The 19,914-nt window shown below is 32.4% G+C and overlaps 3 protein-coding genes across 4 annotated transcripts; 2 read left to right on the top strand and 1 right to left on the bottom strand.

Annotated features, from left to right (window-relative positions):
• Positions 1–5,992: 5,992 nt before the first annotated feature.
• On the top strand, positions 5,993–11,345 carry LOC137811855 (tobamovirus multiplication protein 1). Of its 2 annotated transcripts, XM_068613709.2 has the most exons (12): positions 6,440–6,578; positions 6,799–6,850; positions 6,923–7,013; positions 7,103–7,155; positions 7,822–7,914; positions 8,003–8,074; positions 8,184–8,256; positions 10,307–10,352; positions 10,436–10,499; positions 10,640–10,693; positions 10,778–10,855; positions 11,104–11,345. In XM_068613709.2, the coding sequence occupies exons 3-12, from the start codon at positions 6,944–6,946 to the stop codon at positions 11,194–11,196; spliced, it is 696 nt and encodes a 231-aa protein (XP_068469810.1). In that variant the 5' UTR covers positions 6,440–6,578; positions 6,799–6,850; positions 6,923–6,943; the 3' UTR covers positions 11,197–11,345. The 2 variants fall into 2 exon arrangements, with proteins under 2 accessions (XP_068469809.1, XP_068469810.1); XM_068613708.1 differs by lacking the exon at positions 6,799–6,850 and having other exon boundaries at positions 5,993–6,578.
• Positions 11,346–15,386: 4,041 nt separating this feature from the next.
• LOC137811853 (pathogenesis-related protein 2) lies at positions 15,387–16,344 on the bottom strand. Its single transcript, XM_068613707.2, has 2 exons — positions 15,983–16,344; positions 15,387–15,877 (listed from the first exon to the last, which is right to left on the bottom strand). The coding sequence occupies exons 1-2, from the start codon at positions 16,161–16,163 to the stop codon at positions 15,591–15,593; spliced, it is 468 nt and encodes a 155-aa protein (XP_068469808.1). The 5' UTR covers positions 16,164–16,344; the 3' UTR covers positions 15,387–15,590.
• A 1,662-nt stretch (positions 16,345–18,006) lies between these two features.
• Positions 18,007–18,826, top strand: LOC137811852 (pathogenesis-related protein 2). Its single transcript, XM_068613706.2, has 2 exons — positions 18,007–18,248; positions 18,354–18,826. Exons 1-2 carry the CDS (start codon positions 18,068–18,070, stop codon positions 18,638–18,640), a joined length of 468 nt encoding a protein of 155 aa, XP_068469807.1. The 5' UTR covers positions 18,007–18,067; the 3' UTR covers positions 18,641–18,826.
• The last annotated feature ends 1,088 nt before the right edge of the window (positions 18,827–19,914 follow it).

Here is a 19,914-nt window from a genome sequence, read left to right as displayed (position 1 = left end):
ATCCATCACAAGATCCTCAGGAGAAGAACAATCAGGCATAAGGCAGAGTATCAATTATTTTTCCTTTTAGTCTTTTTAAGACAAGTTTAATTTGTAATCAATTGGGCCCACATTGACCCAATTAGAAGAAGAATAAGCTAGCTTAGACTTCTAAAAACCCTAGTTTCTAGAAGATCACCACTGTGCCACCGATGTGCTCACTTTTGATCTAGATTCTAGAAGATTTCCCCATGTGCTCACGTTTGACCTAGTTTCTAAAAGCTTGTAGTCATTTATGTCCCTACCCTTCCTCTCTTCCTGTCCAAGGCACTCATATCTATAAGTAGGGTGTCTCCCCTCTTGTAAATCACATTGAATTTTGACTAAAGAAATTCTATCAAAGTATTTTTTGAGTGTTTTCCAAATTATCTCAGTCTTATCTTGAGCAGAGATTGCTTCAAGTGGCGACTCCTCCCTCACTCATCTTGGACTTTCCTCCCCCAAGTGGCGTGATGGACTACCATTCTCTCCACTCCATAAGCTTATTCTCCTCTAACTTTATTCCTTCTTTCCTTTCACATTTTCGCCAATTCCCTTTCACTTTAATTGCTTAAGTTCTCTTCCTTTAATTCGGTCATTACTTTCGCATTTATCTTGTATTGTTTTCATTCCACAATCATCACCCTGATCATCTTATTATATTGTGTTTTTCCTTCTGCCTCTTTTTGAAGAGAACCTTTACAATTACTTAACCACTTGGTTAAGTTTGTGTCTAGTGGCAATCTTCATTGAGTTTCACCATATGTTGTTAATTCAAAATCATAATCTAATTTAAAACCTATAAAAATGTGCAATCCTAAAATCCCACGCTGAACATACCTGACCTGTACTTAGTAGTGTCCATGCACGCCTTACTAGTAGGTTTACATCCAGGAAAAATCCTGAACACCCAGTATGCCGAGCCACCAGAAGACATGAACCAACTACAAGCTAGAGCAACAAGCTACATAAGCATTGAAGAGAACACAAACACATGAAGAAGGGCAATAAAGACACCAACCTCGATGGCCTTCTCAAATATCAAAAGAAAAAGGTCAAGAAAGTTTGAAAACTACACCCCCCTCTAAACGCCTAAAGTACTACAAGAGGCCTACAACTTGGAGTTGGTTCACCTACCGCCGCCAACTCCTAACAATCCTCTAGATGATCAAGCTAAACATTGTAGCTATCATCATAACCAAGGTCACAATATAGAGGAGTTTTTCAAGGTAAAAGAACCCCTGAAAAAGCTTATCAGATCGGGGGCCTTGAACTGTTTCAGGCTGACAACAACCATGACAGGAGGTAAATTCGAGGTCGTGGTAGTGGAAGGAGAGGCAAACACAGTAGCAAAACAAGAGGCTCGCACCGAGTTGTCACACTAGAGAGGAGCAGGGCTAGAACTGCCCAATCAGAGATGGAAAAGTCCCATCGAGAGTTGGATAACCAAGGTAGACCCAAGGTAAGCATTGGTTGAGGGGATATCAACACTATTGTTGGAGGTGGCTCTACAAGCTTGGCAAGAAAGAGACACCTCGGAAGTGTTAACTTTGTCAGCCTCCTTCCACCGGGTCTGCTGCCCAACATCCTCTTCACGAATTAAGATCAGCCAGGGGAGCTCAGCCAACGAATTATTTTGGTCAGTGTTCAAAAAACTAAATATCTTCGAGACCCAAATACAAACCTATCTCGGTTCCCTGCTCGATTTCGTAGGGGAAAGGGTCCACATGAGGGGATATATCACTAGTGCAAAATACGTAATTGACGACTTCTTATAAAGACGGTTTGTAAAAAACAGTCGTCATAAGTGAGGCGGTGGCAATTTCGTTATTTTTTTCAAATTTTCGACACTTATCAAGACGGTTCTCTTTAAAACCGTCTTTATATGCATGGTGTGTATGTTTACAAAGACGGTCCACCTTGGAATCGTCCTTATACGTTAGGTTTAGTATCAAATTCTGGCGTCCTAGCTTGCACCCTCTCTTTCCCTCACTCACATTTCACTCTCTTATTTTCTATTTTCACTCACTCATCACCGCTGCACTTTCCCTCTCACTATTTCCCTCACCCACAACCGCGCCTCTTCACCCACAACCATCGACTTTGCGCTGCCCTCTTCACTCACCGCCGCCACAGATCTCGCCTCCATCCAACACGATGCCGTACCAGCTTCTTCTCCGTGAACTAACCCTACCGCGACGCTGCGACACTGCGTCGGGAGCCACCGCGAGCTGCGTCACGGCGTCGTGCACCATCGCGTCCAACGCCACTGCGACGACCCTCCTCGTGCGCCATCCTGCATATACGTTGGCCCTCTTCACACCGCCACCAAAGAAACCCTAGAATCTCTTTACTCTTAGGTCACACGTCTTTTCAATTCTCCATTTTTCATTCTCAATTTCACTTATCCTTTGATATTTTCCTAAAATTATACTAATTGGGAAGCCTTGTGTTGTATAATATGTTGTACCTTCTGTCTTTTGAAGCATGTTCTAGCGGTCCCTATAATTGAAAATCACAATTCTTGCTCTGAACCTATAAAACAGAAAGCACATACTTAATCTCTTTATTGTTTTATGGCTGCAACTTCTTTTCAGGAAAGAGCAATAGTGTAACTGGTATTGCGAAAGCAATCAATGCTCACTTTCGAAAATACCCTCTTGCCTTAGTTAATGTAAAAGGAAGGGCAAATGGGATCTGAATTCAGGAGGTGGTGTCCAAGCTAGAGTTGCACATGCTGAAAAAATTCCTTCATTTTTTCTCATCTCTTCCTTGTTGAATTTTTATTTCATGTCTTAGGCTAATATCATTCTCTAAATACCTGAATTTTGTTTTCTCTACTATTCTTGCAGCAAGCAACAAGTGTCGTTCTGGTTTCTCATCAACACAATACCAGGATTTATAGAGATAGAGCTTCTAAGTCAAAAAAATTTGGAAATTGTTGATTATTAATATTGAAAATTTTAAGGTGTTGGAAATATTTGATTGTATATTTGTACTGGGATGGAGAACACCACCAAACAAGAACTAAAAAAAAATAGGAAATAAACAAAAGGAAGAGCTTAATTGCCTAAACTTCTGTTTGTTTTTAAACTCATGTAATGGCTCCCTGATCAATTCAACCAGGAATAGGTAAATGTAGAAGTTCGTGATCAACCATCAAATTGAATTATGGCGATGTGGCAAGTCACGTTGGATAGTTGATGTGGGCAGAGTGTTGAATGTTAGTAATGTGGTAGGTGACTTGGCAAAGCAGGTGCTGTCTGTTTTAGATGATTGGTAAGAGTCCTTAGTAAAAATAAGGAGGCACTTTCTTTTTAAACTCTCAAAATCTTGAATAACACCTTTTTCATTCTGAAATAGATATTTCGTAATGTCTTTTTCAGGATTTAGGGTTGGACTCAGTACTCATTTCTGGAGTTAAAGTGTTGGACTCAACGATTTCTCCTTTTCAAAATTCTCCTAAAAGGTATCATTTCTATCATATGTTAGTCAAGCATTAGGAGTAGGGTTTCTTTTTGTGGTCAACAACATTATCCTCACGGCACTCGGTTTGGTTATTGGCTACCTGTTGCTTCAACTTCAGGTAAAAATAATTTCCAAATTTGAACTCCAAACACTAGTTCAAATTAAATGTCAAACCCTTTAATTTAGTTAAATAATTGTAAATGACAGGTGATGTTATTATTTATGCAGCAATCAGATTTAAGTGAGTTTATGGGCGTATTTACCTTGTTCGAAGATCCGAAGCCAAAGAGAGCTGTAAATTTTCTTCCCATCAGGGCTTGTATGATTGTGAATATGAATTAGCTAGTAAGGAATGGATAAAACCAAAATCTGTTCAATTCTTCTTAGTCTATAACAGTTTTGTTAGAACTCAAAAGCCATCTTGTAACACTTTCATATAGGAAATAATTGACATGTCAATGGGTGATTAGAGCCTTTACTTATTATGAGAGGAGTTCTTTCGAGAGGAGGTTTATTGGAAAATATTCTTCAATGTTCAAGCAAGAACATTATAGAATAAAAATGTAAATGAGTTAATGAGTTGAACATGAAACTCTGTATACTTAGGACTATCTTTTTAATTATTTATGACTAATATAACATTAATAATTGAACACATATATTTGATAAAATTTCACATATTTAAATTATGATTTTAAATGTTTAGATTTTTTAAAAATTAGATATTTTATGCAGATTTTAGGTGTATTAAAAATAACACATATAACGACGATTCCACAACCGTTTTTAAAAATCATACATAGTTATAACGATGGTTTCTTGGGAACCGTCTTTAAAAATATATTTTTTTAAAATAAATTATTTATTAGTTGCTATTTATAACGTCGGTTAAATGGACCGTCGTTATAACACATTTATAACGTCGGTTGATAGATCGTCATTAAAAATGCCTGATTTATAACGACACCTGCAATAACGACGGTTTAAAAACCGTCCTTATATGTCCATTTTAACCGTCGTTAATGTATTTTTTTGCACTAGTGTATAGATCTCCTCACACAACCTTTGGTACGAGAGTAACACACAGGTCCCTAACGGTTCGGTACATACTGGTTAACGCAGACTCATCTTACAACGTTATCAAAGGTAGGAGGACTTGAACCAATTGGTAGCGGTAATGTCAACACCCCATATGACCCTGAAGTTCCTAGATGAGCAAGGGAACATAGTCACTGTTAAGGTTGAGCCAAAAGTGGCCCGAGAATACTACGCCCAAAGCTTGAGGGTCACCTTGTACTCTGTCTCAAGATTGGGCAAAGCGGGGACAAACGAAGACCTAACCTGTTCCGAAAGGAGCTAAGGAACCTGCTAACTAAGACAAGGTTAAGGCCTCCAAGGTTTGCAACATAGAAACTTTGGAGGATCTGGGCTTCCTCGGCAAGGTGATATAGGTAGTTCTCCTTTACATGAAGATCGGTGATGTCAACCCTTGACTTAGGGGCAAAGTTTGATGAAAACTTCCCAACTTTTGACGAACCCATGGTCGAATTGCAGCTGGTGGGGTCAATACAAACCAATGCACCAAGTTTGAGCGTCTAACAAACCCTTCCTTAAGGAAGGAGGTCGAGGAGGTGCTAAAAGACAACGCAAACTTATTAGTTTGGAGGACCTCTGATATACCCGAAATAGACCTCTAATTCATTTGTCACAATTTTTCCATCCTGCCTCAAGCAAAGCCTATCTCGCAGAGAAGAGGAATCTGGGTAACGAGAGAAGGGTAGTAGCAGATCACGAGGTGAATTACTTGTTGCACGTCAAGTTCATTAGAATGGTCAATTATACTATATGGTTGGCCAATGTGGTGATGGTAAAATAGGCCAATGACAAATGACAGATGTGTGTGGACTATTCTAACATCAACAAGGCATTCCCCAAAGACATGTATCCCCTCCCATATAACACAACCAGTTATGAACTATTGGGTTTCCTAGACGCATACTCAAAATAAACTAATTACGGATGTACCCACCTGAAGAAAAGAAAACGACATTCATAACAAATAGAAGTAACAACTCTTATAGAGTTATACCTTTAGCCTAAAAAACGAGAAGACTATGTACCATTGTCTCATAGAACGAGTCTTTAAACAAAATAATTTTGACACACAATAATATATATATATATATATATATATATATATAAACATACGTAATTTAAGGGCGTTGCAAAACAATTTTATCATATATATATAATTTATTATTAGATGATAGTGTATAAACAAATTCTATAATTAATAAAAAATTTAATTCGGGAAACAAAACAGTTTTTCTTAGCGGTGAAATCATGTATTAAGAGAGTCGTATAAATTTGGTCACGAAAAGTGTACAAAAATTGACCTTGTGTTGGAGAAAAGAGGCAGGAAAAAAACAATAATAAATAGTAATGATAAAATGTCGGGCACGTAAGGAATATTACTAAAGTAAAAAATGAATTGCACGAAAGGGTCAACCCAAGGCATGTATCCATGCACTGATTGATCGGAGGAATATGATAAAGTCAAGTCAAAAGATAAACCCTTTTGATGACAAACAAAAAAGTTGTTGTTACCAATCTCGCATCAAATCAATCATCATCACCATCTCTAATCTCTTTTAACAAAGAAAAGCATTAGCATGTCCTTTGCATAATCAACGAATATGCCACCACGCCACACGTGTAACACCAATCACCTACCTGTGCAATTCCGACACAGCCACGTCACATTCGATTTACTTCCCCTGTAGTACACCCAAAACAACTTCCCCTTTGCTTCCTCTTTCTCTTTCTCTTTCTTTCTTTTTCTTTCTTCTTCTTCTTCTTCTTCTTCTTCTTCCTCTTCCTCCACCTTCTTCCTTGTTATTAATTCCTTCGTCATTTCAAATCCAATTATGGCATTTGGACTCAGGACAAAGACCTTTGGGTTCACAGAAGGAGAGGCTGAGTTTGTGAGTGCACTCCTATGGTGGAACAAGATTGATGCCACGGATCAATGGCAGAGAGGCACTTACTATGCCCTTTGTGTCGCTTATTCCTTTGTCTCCTTTATTGCCCTGGTAAGTCATTTTCTTTTTATTTCATGGGGAAATCATCAACCTTCAGAAAAACGGTCAAGTTTAGTCATTTATTGTTTTTTTTTTTCATTTTGAATCACTTTTTCCTTTTTGGTTTTGGTCTCAACTTATTTACTACACAGCTGACACCGCGTCTCATCAAATCTCATTAAGGTTTAAACTTTAACCCCTGACCAGATTTTTATGATCCAACATCATGCAGAATGTGAACGCTTGTCTTTTGCAGCTTGAGATGTGAATTGTGTGGGAATTTGGTAAAATATGGGCTTGGAAGCCAGATTTTTTCAAAGGAAGCCATAATGGGTAACCTCTTTATTCATTCTCAGGTACAACTGGTGCGAATTCAAATGAGGGTACCTGAATATGGGTGGACAACGCAGAAGGTTTTCCACTTGATGAACTTTGTTGTCAATGGATGTATGTAAGAGTTGTGAATACTCTATAAACAGCTCTTTTAGCTTATTTCTTTTTATTTTATGCTTGATGAATCCATATTACACTTGCAGTGAGGGCTGTCCTTTTCGGTTTATACAAAAATGTTTTTGCAATAAAACCAAAGGTATTTTTCTGTTCTTAAATCTCTACTACTGGAATTTAAGCATTAATCCCACTTCTTCGTTTCTTGCTTTGGTTGGTAGGTTAAGGAAGTAGGATCAAAATAGAGCACATCATGTCTTTTTGCTAAGCTTGGATTTTGAATGATTAAGTTTACAATGGAAGATATGAAAATAATTTAGTTTCATCAAGATTTTTTAATTTTGTCTCTTTATAAAGATCATGACCAAGAGTTTTCAGTCAATTGTATTTTCTACCCCGTTTAAAGAAGTCCATTACACATTTTCAGCTTCTACTATAACTTATAAAACAAGTTCCAAACACCCCCCAATTAGTGCATAGTCCAAGATACAAGCTATGGTCCTGGCCATTCCCAATCTGTATCCTGCTTTTATTTACTCTTTATTGTAAATTGAAAACTTAGTTACTAGTTACATGGAGGTAGTTCATGACCTTAAACACATGATGATCCATGACATAGGATAATCTAATAATTTTTTCCTCCCAAATAGAATAAACAACGAACCAGTTACAGGAAAATTAGCTGAATTACAAATTGACTGCCCTTATGCTTGGCCTTCATCTTTCTTTCTCCCTTTGTCCATTCAGCTTATATCCTCCTTAATTGTTTCTGTTCATGTTCTGACCTATTATCACATTATGTTTGCAGGCACTAGAGCTGGTGTTGATGGAGCTTCCTGGTCTTCTGTTTTTTTCTACTTATACCTTGCTTGTCTTGTTCTGGGCTGAGATATATCACCAGGTATGTTTACTTTCTTTGGGAGAATTACATTAACAGTCATTATTTTATGGTAAATTATATTACATTCTTCTTCCTCAAATGTATTCAGGCAAGAAGTGAACCGGCACACAAACTTAGGCCTGCTTATTTTATCATCAATGGTTTTATTTACATGATACAGGCAAGTGCACAATCTTGTTTTCCTTGTCCACCATTATAGCCCTTAAAATTAGAATTCTTACTAGTTAATGTAATCATTTTATTTTAATCTTCGCGCCTGATTATAATAGATCTGCCTTTGGATTTACATGAGTGCAAGTAAAAATGCGACAGGCTTGGAAGCTGCAGAACTCTTCCTTTCAGGTTATTTCTATCAACATGATTTAGTTGATGACTTTTGTGTCAATATTTAATTTCCATCTTGCCCTCAATTAATGTTGCTGGAATTAACATTTCTCATAATAATCCACATCTCTTTATGTATCTTTGCATAAAGAGTTAAGAATCACATCTCTTTGTGTATCTTTGCATAAAGAGTTTTTTCTTGAATAAATACTTTGGATTCAAGTTATGGGATCAAACAAGAAATTGTTCGAAGCAAATATATGGTATGTTTGAGGATCAAACAATTCAAGATATCTGAGAAGCCAAATTTTAAGGTGGTTTGTTATAAAATCCTACTGATTATGGGAGAGAATTTTAATATGGAATAATAGACAGAAAAACCTAACCAAACAGAGCAACTTAATCAGATGCTAGAAACTTGAAGAAACAAATGAAACTCTTGATTAGATAAATGAAGATCAAGAGGTAGATAACCTTCAAATAGGACAAGATCCAAGCTTTTGATTAGATAAACAACCATAAAAGAGATATTTCTCAAAAGAATATGCCAACCTTAATCATGAAGGGGAACTTCACAGCTTTGAAGAAGCCAAGATCAATGACAAATGGTTGCATCCCACATGAATGAAGAAATTCAATCCTTGAAGGAGAGCCAGACCCATGCTTTGGGGGATTTCCAAAAGAAAGAACGACATTTATATTGCAAAACAAGTGGGTTGGATTGCCAAAAGAAAGCAGACATTGACATTAAAATTGTTGTGAATATAGAGCACAAATTGTCGTGAAGAGTTACGAAGACATATTTTGAAGAGATTTTTTTTACCAATAGTGAGGATGACATCTATCGGTGCTAAACTAAACTTGGAGATTGAAGGACTTATGTTAAAACTAATTTCCTACAAGGAAACTTAGAAGATTGGAAGAAGAAATATATAGCTAGCAAGTTAACCATCTATTAGTGCTGAACTAAACTTGGAAGTTAAAACTAATTTCCTACATGAAAATTTGGAAGAAGAAATATATATTGGGAGAAACAAGACAAAAATAGTTCATCTCAAGAAGGATTTGAACAGGTCTTTTGCCATGAAAGATAGGTACAAAGGCATATATTGCATATGTTCTATGAGAATAGATTCTTATCAAATCCTGGAAGCTTAGAAATGGATACTAAGGTAGTAAGGTATCTAAGAGGAACTACCAGGAGTTTGTTTTGGCAATGGATATTCCATGCACATTGGATATTAAGATTTAGATATGGCCAAAGATGTTGATTCCAAAAAATCTATATTACGTTATTTGATTACTTTTGAAGCGAAATACATTTCTATAATTGAAGAATTTCCTAAGTGAGTTTGGACTAATCAATATGATTATGTGTTGAATTGTGATAACTAAAGTACCATCTATCTAGCCCAGAACCCCTATTCCATTCGCGCTCAAAACATATCATACCATTGGATATGATAAGCTATGAAGATAGAAAAAATCCATACAAAAGTTAATTCATTTGAGACAATGATTAAGACTGTGCCAATCAAGAAGGATTTGATATTGGATATGGGAAGCTATGGATGCGAAGAAATTACACTGACACACTGGTACTTTTTAATTAACATTTTTGGAAGGGGAATTTGTTGGAATTTTTCCCTATTTCTTCTCATGAAAAATTTCTTCTCTTCACAGTCATATTTTTGCATGAAAAATCACAATTCTTCTCGTGAGAATTCTTGAGAGAAAGAGAGAAGAGAAAAAGTGAGAGAACTCCAGGAATCTGTTTTTCAAGAAAGGTAGTTCCTTTTTCATATCTGGTGAGAATTGAGAGTTGCTCATCCAAGAGGGGAGATTCTTCAAGAGATTCTTTGAGAAAGAGAAAATATTTGTATTCTTACTCATAATTTTTGCTTCTGCATGTTGCTTATTTTGCATTTACAAACAGGAATTTGTTCTGTTAATCCCAACAAACATTCTTAAAATAAAACTAGAGAATATATAATCGATTATTGCTACTAAGAAACTTCATATATAGTTGTTTGGTATTTTTGACCTTTGTTTTAATGTTGTTTTGCAGTTATATCATTCTTCGCATCTCTTGGATTTTTGTTGTACGGTGGAAGGTAAGCTCACTACACTGTTGTCTTTCAGATGCCACAATCCTTGTTTTTGGCCATTGAACACTAACCTTCTGAGAATGATGTAGGTTGTTTTTCTTGTTGAGGCGCTTCCCCATTGAATCTAGAGGCCGTCAAAAGAAACTTTACGAGGTTTGTTTCTAAAGTATGTGTTGCTTCATGCTTTATATATCCTTAAATTCAGACCATGCTCCATGTGTGAGGTAAAAATTGCAGCTTCAAAACTCTGGCACATGCTGTTGTGTGATGTGACTAACTTTTCACCTTGGCAGGTTGGGTCTGTTACAAGTATTTGTTGCACTTGTTTCCTGATAAGATGTGCCATGGTGAGTTCCTTCCCATTTAAAGCTACTGTATGCATTTGAAGTTATTGTTTTCTGACATGATATTTGTTTTCACCTTTAATGTAGCTTGCAGTTTCTGCATTTGATAAGAATACAGATCTTGATGTCTTGGACCGTCCCATTCTTAACCTGGTTTACTATTTGGTAAGTCAATTTCTTAAAAATCCTATTTAATTGTTGCAATAAATTGCTTTACTAAACGGATAAATAGTATTTTTTTTATTTTATTGAAATAACTGATGTGCTTATTTATAATGATGATCTCCACCAACCAACAAAAGTGGTAATTCCTAACCAGTGGGCAGCAGCTAAGGAGTAAAAATTAGAAACTTTTGATAAAATTCCCTTCTATTCTGATTCTGTTCCTGAATGTTGATTGTTGTGAGGTGCAGATGGTAGAGATTGCTCCGTCAGCATTGGTGCTCTTCATACTGCGAAAGCTGCCCCCAAGACGAGTTTCTGATCAGTACCACCCAATTAGATGAGTTGTGCATTTAAATCCTCTCACCACAACCCAATATCTGTTCCTCTACTGTTTCCTTTTCCACTTATCTTCACTCTGAGTTGGGCCATAAATGTTCTGTATATTCGTAATTTCATTTTATTCAATTAATGCACTTTATTCTCTAAACTACATCACTTTTCTTCAACAAATATCATTTCTGTTTTTCTAAAGTGAAAACTACCATTAAAAAAAAAACATGCCCACTTTAGCTTATGTTTTACTATTACCATTAATTTGAAAACTATAAAAATTTTCAGTATAAGTAAAAATAAAGTTTATGTTAATAATAAATAGGGGTGGTAATGGGGTATGCATAGTACTATAATACATGTCTCAATTTAAAAAAAAATACCCATACCTATACTTGTGCTTGTAATTTATTTATTAAGTCACTAAATTATTAGATAAACATAAATTTTAAAGTACTACACAATTTACTCTTACAAAATTTATTCTTTGGATGGAGGTATAATATACCTGTATATTTACTGGTTTGTCTTTCTTCCCTAAGATTAAATGCACAAATATTTTTTTTTATTTAATATGTTTATATTTATATTGACATTTTTTAATTATGGTGAAATTAATTTTAATGTTGAGATACAATTTAAATTAAATATAATTTCTTATATGTTAATTTATTTATAATAGTGTCTTTGTAAAGAACAAATAAAAATATTAAAAAAAGTATAAATAATCAAATGTGAATTTTAAAAATTTATTTCATTCAATGAAACCGATGTGTTTATTAAAATGTGGTACACCATTTTAAACAAAATTACGCAAATGTGTAATAAAGGTTTTGATAAAAGCGAAAGTATTTTGGAGATTTAAGTGGAATAATTGAAAGAGAATGAAAAACTGTGAAAACAAAGAAAGAAAGAGAGGTTTTTCCAAATGAAACGAAATTAAGGAGCAAAGATAGTGATTAAGTTTTAACTCTGAGTATTTTAGTAATGAAATATTAGTAATTTAGGATATTAGTAATTTAAGACGAAATGGGATATGAGGATAGAGATATGTATAAATTATGAATATTTTAGTAATTGAAGACGAAATGGAATATTAGTAATTTAGGATAGGTATAAACTATAAGTATTTTAGTAATTTAAGACACGAAATGAAATATTAGTAATTTAAAATATTAGTAATTTAAGACGAAATGAGATATGAGGACAGAGATAGGTATAAGGACAAATATCCATCTATATCTTATACTTAATTAAAAAAATTAAATATTATACATACTTATACTTGTAACAAGTAACTACTGAATATGCAATTTTTTTGTCAAAATCCAGCTGAGTTTGGACAATATACATAGTGATATGTGTATTTTTCTTCATAGGATTACACAATGACTTGGTTTTAAAAAAAATTATATTAATAATTGTTGTTTAACAGATAAATTAAACTTAGTGAAAACATAGATAAGATTAGTTCACTTAATTTTTCAATAATTTCAATACAAACGGTTTAAGTTGACACCTTATTTAAATAAGAAAATCTGAGAATTTTGCGTCTCAGATTTTCTTATCAATTTTATCGCATACTTTATTTTTTTTATTCTTCACAAAATTTGCTTCTAATTTTATTTTTAAGATATTATAAAATTTATTCCATAATTATTTAACTTATATTAAATTATTTATTACATGTAATAATCACACCATCTATTCTAACTAAAATAAAAAATTAAGATAAATAACAACTAAAGTCAAAATAAATAATTAGATAAATTTTTATAAAATAATAAATTTATTCATGACTATAATCTAATTATTTATAATTAAAAATTTAAAATGTAAAAAAAAAAATATGTTCGTCATATATGTTTGTTTGGTGAGGGTAAGACTATTTGATGTGGTTAGTGGATATAAGTGAAAACGTGAGATAGAGGAGTAGATGGTTAACTCATTAGAAGATTGACTTACGAAAAGTACTCTTTAAAAGTCCAAATCCTTTTCATCTAGCATGTGACATTTTTCTATTTTGAGTAGTTGAAAAACTATGATTCACATGAATGAAAACTAACCTTACTTAGTAAGAGATCTCACATCTAGTATATAAGTGTGCAAATTTCATTCCATAAATGGCCATAAAATTTATCTAGTTCAATTAGACTTAAAGTTAATATTATTTGACATAAATAAAAAAAATTAAAAAAAAATTATTGTTGTTAAAAAAATATTATTTGACATTTATTTGAAAATAACTTTGAACTGTATCAATAATAAATTAATCTTGATGATGTCAGCAAAAAGGTAAATACGATCAATTTTATTAGTATGAAGGGAAAATTTCATGATATTTAAAAAATAATAATGTTGATATCATGCACTCGAAACCTGTGTCAAAAATTAACATATCGATTTTAGTCAAATTAACCATATTTAGACCAAAATAAAGTTTAATAAAGAATATAATGAAAAAACATAAATTTAAGGAAGAGAATTTTTTTTCCAAATATTACCTTTTCGATGAAATTTAAAATTTGAAATTTTAATATGTATTTACTTTTATAAAATTTTAGTCTAAAATTCCTCAAATAATATATATTTTTGGTAAATACTTCAAATCTTAAATAAGACTTAATTAAGTTTTAAATTTTCATAAATTTATGTATTTTTAATTGAGTTTTTATTAAATATATATATATATATATATTTATTTTTTATTTTTTTTTATCAGCAATAAAAAATCAATAAATGGGAACCACTTCAGGGGTGGTCCAACCCTTTTACAAACCCACATACAATTTAACTCCTAACTCGACACCCAAAACCGTCGGTCAAAAGACCAACCAAACCAAGCGCTAACTAGCTTTACCGAATCAGCCGTATACAGGCCAAAGGATCCAGAACCCAACAGGGATAGGAAAAATAAACTTCGCGGGACTTTGTAGCAATCCAAGACTACACCTTTACTTGTGTTGAGGCAAAAACTTCTAACACATCTGTCACTCCTCCATTAAAGACGACTGAGTTCCTATGTTTTCCAAATTTCACTCACAATTCCAACCCAAATTGCCCTCCAAACATCATTAACCGAGACAGAAGCCTGGCTCAACCTGAATTGAATAAAATTTTGCATTAGTGAGTACTTAAAAATTTTATATTTTTTAATTAAATTTTTATTGTCTAATTTTTTTTTGTTTTTTGATAAGTAAGATAATAATCACATCAACCGATTAATAAAAAATTAAACAGAACTTAATTGAAAAATAATATTACTTACTTAATAGAACAATTTTTTTTAATAAAAACTCAGTAAAAAAAATAAAAAACTTAAAACTTAATTGAGCTTTAAATAATATCTCTTAAACTTCTCTATCCAAATTTTTTATAAATCAACACATGAAATGCATTAATTTTTTTAAGAAGTTTTTCTGACACTATCTTTTTTTTTTATATATACATTCACTTTAACAATTGTTTTTCATAAAAAATATGCTGTTATAATAATAATAATAATAATAATAATAATAAATATAAATATAATATTATAATAAAATAATAATTTATGAAATTGTAAGTTGAATGTAAATGAAGGATGAGAATGTCATGGTATCATTAGTCAATTATTTTAAGCCATATGTTGAAAGCTAGATTTTGAATGGTAAAATGGTGGTATTTACGTTTTTTCTAGTTTTGAAAAATCTCATAAAGATGAATAGTTGTTTCTCCTAAAAAGCTCTGCAAAAGAGGTTGCATCAGACATGTGGTTCCAACAAGTGCTGTTTATAACGGATTGCAAAGTTGTTTAGTTTGCCTGAAGTGAAGGAAAAGAAAAGAAGGAGAACTTGCTGTTCAAATTAGAGAAGATTAGAGTATTTCATTATGAATGTACATGAATGAATGCAAATCTCAATATCATGAGTCCACCGATTTTATGGGTTCAATTAGGCTTAAATCCACCTCTTAAAATCTTCTCTCGTTTAAACATTCTGCTGTCTCATGTCAAACTAACTTTTACTTTACAAAAATGCACTTTCTCATTTACTAAGAAATGAAATGCACTAACTGTCTTCTCTCATTTATGCTGATATAAGGCCTTTAAACAGTTCCATCCAATTCATTCTTAAAACAAACAAAAAATCCAAATTTATACTCAATACATTACATGCCTACCCTCAACACCTTGCCACATCCCAAAGAAATCTGGGTAAAATTTTATTCAAATTTTCATTCCTTTATTATAATTTATGGATGAAGTGAGATACAAAGATACCAGCTCTCACAATTCTGAGGCCAAAGGAAACAAGGAAACACTCTTACATGATAATCAAACTTAACTTAACTGAGGTATACACTCCACACAAGAAGACTCTGTATATAATATCAGAAAGTGGTTGCTATAATAATTTAGTTGAATTCAAGGATTGGCCAAAAGGTAAGCCTCAATGACCTTGAAAAGAGCATCACTCTTGGCTTTACCAGCTTTGAGCTCATCTTCATTGGGTGGAGCATCTCCTTTGCTGTGATATTTTATGCTCAACTTCACAACTGAACCTCCATTGGGACCATCACTGAGTTTGGAGTCGATGCTGATCTTCTCTGCAGTGTCTGGCAAGGCAGCACCTCCAACGATGCTGTAGCTGTATCCCAAGTTAGCCTCATCGATTTCTTCTATTTTGTGCAACACAAACTTTGTCTCCCCATCTGTTCATTCGTTCACAATTCAGTGAGTTAATCTTTTATATATGCTATACTGTTACTACTTCATATACAGAAAATATATAGAAAATGAAGGAAGATATATAGTACCCTCAACGAAAGAGATCTTCTTGATGGTTCCGGGGCCACCGTTGCCCTCAACGATTTCAACACTCTTGAAGGAATCAACAGCCTTTGGGACGATGGTGTCGGCGTCTTTGACAAGAGCTTTGTAAAGGGTAGCAGGAGCCACTGGAGAAGTGGTTTGGTCCTCGAATGTGAAAACAGCCATGATCAAAGGATTTCAAATGAGATGAAATGGAAGAATGTGAAATAGAAGATGTTTGTGTTGTGTGTTCATAGGCAGAGGAATGGCATGTATTTATAAGCACAAGCTTGACTTTACACTCTTCAATGAAAATTTTCTTTTAAACAACTTTGATACGAAGTAGTTCAATAGTAAGTCATGAGATGATATTTCTTTTAAACATCCTAAATCTATATGTTTGCATATACTCCTGCTAGCAGTAAGAAAAGTTATGACCTTTTTTTTCATTTTTCATGCTGTCTTTCTTTCCCCTATTTCAGTAATTTTAAATTTTTTAACATTTTTTTTCACTTGTATAACCTGTGTAATATTTCAATCAATTTTTCATTATTTAATATTAAATACTATTAGTTTTATTTGTTTGGCAAATACTGTGATTTTGAATCATTCAAATTCAAACAAGAAGTTTCCTCCAAAAACAAAATTAATCCGCAGACACATCACGTTCAACCCTGGCGACTGCATGTGTACTATTGTATTTGCAGGAATGATAATTTAATATTAAATAAATCTTATTTTAATTTGCTCTTCAAAATAAAGAAATGTTTAATAAGTTATTTTAAATCATAAACTTCATTTCCGATTGGTATTGATCTTGGTTTCTGTTTTTATAAAAAAAAAACTAAATTGATTTTTTTCTCTAATTTTTTTAATATAATAATCTTAATCTTTATTATAATTTGATCCACTTATTAATTTTTTATATATTTAATGAAATACAAGTGGTCATTAAATGAAAAAAATATATAAATATTAACTATAGAGTCATTTTTAAATAATCAAAATTCTATCAAACCATAAAAGATCATATTTGACTGTAATTAAAAAAAATCATTACATCATTTTGAAATGCATAATAAAAATTAAATTAAAAACGTGACAGAGAAATTGATGGTAAAAACTATTTTATAAATAAATATGAGGAATACATTTTAAAAATATTAATCATTTACAATATTAAGTTAAAATAAAAATATTTATTAAAAATATATACTGTATAAAATTATAAAAAAAAATATGTGTTTTCAAACTATTAAAATATTTAATATAAATATATTTAACACTACTTTTCTGTAATGGGTCGTTATTAAAAACTCCAAGTCCAATTTCTCCAACATCTACAAGACACTTTTTTTTTCAAAAGAAAAAGCATCTAGAAGGCGTCTAATAAAATAAAATAAGAATTATAATAATGTAATATAATATAAAATTAAGAGTAAGTTACAAATATATCCTATAGATTTTTTTTAATTGTACTTACACTTCCCACCTCTATTTTGTTAGCATCTTTTATCTTATCGAGGTTTATTAAAAGTATAACTTTTTTTTTGTGTGTAAATATATATAAAATTAGATAATAATGTAATTTTTAAAATTATTTTTTTTAAGAAAGATCGAAATTTCTATAATTTTTTTAAAAAAATGAGAGAGTATTAACATAGTTTCCTCTGAAATTATTCATTCCCGCAAATACAGCAACTAGTCGCTATCGTTGATCGTGGAAATTGACGTGTATCTTTGAATTTGAAAGCTTCCCAATCGCAGTTTTTGACGAACACATAAAGATAAAATTGATGATAGGAAAATAAGAAAGAATGATGCATGATCACATACTCTCTCTTAAGAACATTGTTTATTTACAGAGAAAAAATATTGTTGGTAAACAAAGACCCAATGAATTGCCCACCAACCTTGTATCAGGAATCAGATTCACACTTTGCTGTGTTATGAGTTATTCATAGAAATAAACATAGTGACACCAAAGCTTGTGCTTATAAATACATGCCATTCCTCTGCCTATGAACACACAACACAAACATCTTCTATTTCACATTCTTCCATTTCATCTCATTTGAAATCCTTTGATCATGGCTGTTTTCACATTCGAGGACCAAACCACTTCTCCAGTGGCTCCTGCTACCCTTTACAAAGCTCTTGTCAAAGACGCCGACACCATCGTCCCAAAGGCTGTTGATTCCTTCAAGAGTGTTGAAATCGTTGAGGGCAACGGTGGCCCCGGAACCATCAAGAAGATCTCTTTCGTTGAGGGTACTATATATCTTCCTTCATTTTCTATATATTTTCTGTATATGAAGTAGTAACAGTATAGCATATATAAAAGATTAACTCACTGAATTGTGAACGAATGAACAGATGGGGAGACAAAGTTTGTGTTGCACAAAATAGAAGAAATCGATGAAGCTAACTTGGGATACAGCTACAGCATCGTTGGAGGTGCTGCCTTGCCAGACACTGCAGAGAAGATCAGCATCGACTCCAAACTCAGTGATGGTCCCAATGGAGGTTCAGTTGTGAAGTTGAGCATAAAATATCACAGCAAAGGAGATGCTCCACCCAATGAAGATGAGCTCAAAGCTGGTAAAGCCAAGAGTGATGCTCTTTTCAAGGTCATTGAAGCTTACCTTTTGGCCAATCCTTGAATTATTATCAACGTCTTCAATACCAGAGTTTTCCTTGTGTGTTTATCTTAAAAGTTGGCTTTCAGTGTTTCCTTTCTTATTTTTCTTTTGTCCTATTTGGAAAGACTTCCAATATACTTGTATCCTAGTTCATAATAAATGATAATAAATCAAAGCAAAATTTAAACCTTTTTTTTTTATGTGAAACCATGAGTAAATTCAATAACATTGTTCAGTACCTCAGTTCATAATAAATGATAATAAATCAAAGCAAACTTTAAAACTTTTTTTTTTATGTGAAACCATGAGTAAATTCAATAATATTGTTCAGTACCTCAAATCCTGACAGTGTAGCAACAATTTGATTTCTAATAACATGTATATGAGTGGTGATATGTTAACACCACAAATAATAAAAAAATATTTTTTCACAAACTAATAAAATAATAAGTTAATTATATATAATTTATTTGTGTCAAGTATATATTTTTAGGTATTAAAGAAAGCTTTTCTAAAAGTTATATTAGACGAACAATAATCATAAATTATCTTAGTTTCTAACCCAAAATTATAGCAAAAATATTATATGGAAATTGTACAAATTAAATTCTCTTATCCAAATTTAGACTAGCTAAATTCATGATTAATTAAATTTTAGGCAGGATTGTATTTTATTTACATCGTTTTATAAAGAAAAATTATACTTTCATACATATAAAATAAAATACATTCATTTTACAACTTATGTTAATAATATAATAATATACATTAATAATTTTTATTAAAATATAAAAGAAATATAATTAAAATATTAGTATATTGAGTTGTGAAATTGTATTTTTCTAAGTGGTGTCAGCTTATCATCTTCATTTATAAAATTTATTTGAGTTGTAAGAAGTGGTTGATGGAGTTTTAAAAAGCTTATACGACAACTCTCTGCTCCCTCCACCTCTTTGCCGTGTTCCCAATCATCTCACTTTGTGTTTCTCATCTTCTTCACTCTCTAATCCCAATCCAAAAACAAACATCACATTTTCCCTTTTAGCTATGTTCATAGTCATTCAATGAGTTTAATTTTCATTTTTTTCATCAAGCAAATTATTTTTTTACATAGACTTTGATAAGAGAAACTTCAATAAAAATTGTGAAAGAGTCAATTCATATATTAAAAATAATAAAAATCACATTTCTACTTTTAAATCATGTTGTATAGATCTATCTAGTCCTACAAGAATTATTTATGTCAATGATAAAAAAATATGGTCATGTTACTAAGGATGACCATTAGATAAACA

Source organism: Phaseolus vulgaris, chromosome 2 (assembly GCF_051622355.1).
Source record: "Phaseolus vulgaris cultivar YP4 chromosome 2, ASM5162235v1, whole genome shotgun sequence".
In the NCBI taxonomy this organism is placed as follows: domain Eukaryota; kingdom Viridiplantae; phylum Streptophyta; class Magnoliopsida; order Fabales; family Fabaceae; genus Phaseolus; species Phaseolus vulgaris.
Note: the sequence above shows the minus strand (reverse complement) of the source record. Positions and strands in the feature narration are given on the sequence as shown.

Bases quoted from the DNA above. Each gene is read 5' to 3' on its own strand.
- LOC137811853 (XM_068613707.2), bottom strand. From the start codon at position 16,163: ATGGCTGTTTTCACATTCGAGGACCAAACCACTTCTCCAGTGGCTCCT. The intron at 15,878-15,982 runs GTACTATATATC...ACGAATGAACAG, and splicing joins GAAGATCTCTTTCGTTGAGG to ATGGGGAGACAAAGTTTGTG.
- LOC137811852 (XM_068613706.2), top strand. From the start codon at position 18,068: ATGGCTGTTTTCACATTCGAGGACCAAACCACTTCTCCAGTGGCTCCT. The intron at 18,249-18,353 runs GTACTATATATC...ACGAATGAACAG, and splicing joins GAAGATCTCTTTCGTTGAGG to ATGGGGAGACAAAGTTTGTG.
- LOC137811855 (XM_068613708.1), top strand. From the start codon at position 6,414: ATGGCATTTGGACTCAGGACAAAGACCTTTGGGTTCACAGAAGGAGAG. The intron at 6,579-6,922 runs GTAAGTCATTTT...ATTCATTCTCAG, and splicing joins TTGTCTCCTTTATTGCCCTG to GTACAACTGGTGCGAATTCA. The intron at 8,257-10,306 runs GTTATTTCTATC...GTTGTTTTGCAG, and splicing joins TGCAGAACTCTTCCTTTCAG to TTATATCATTCTTCGCATCT.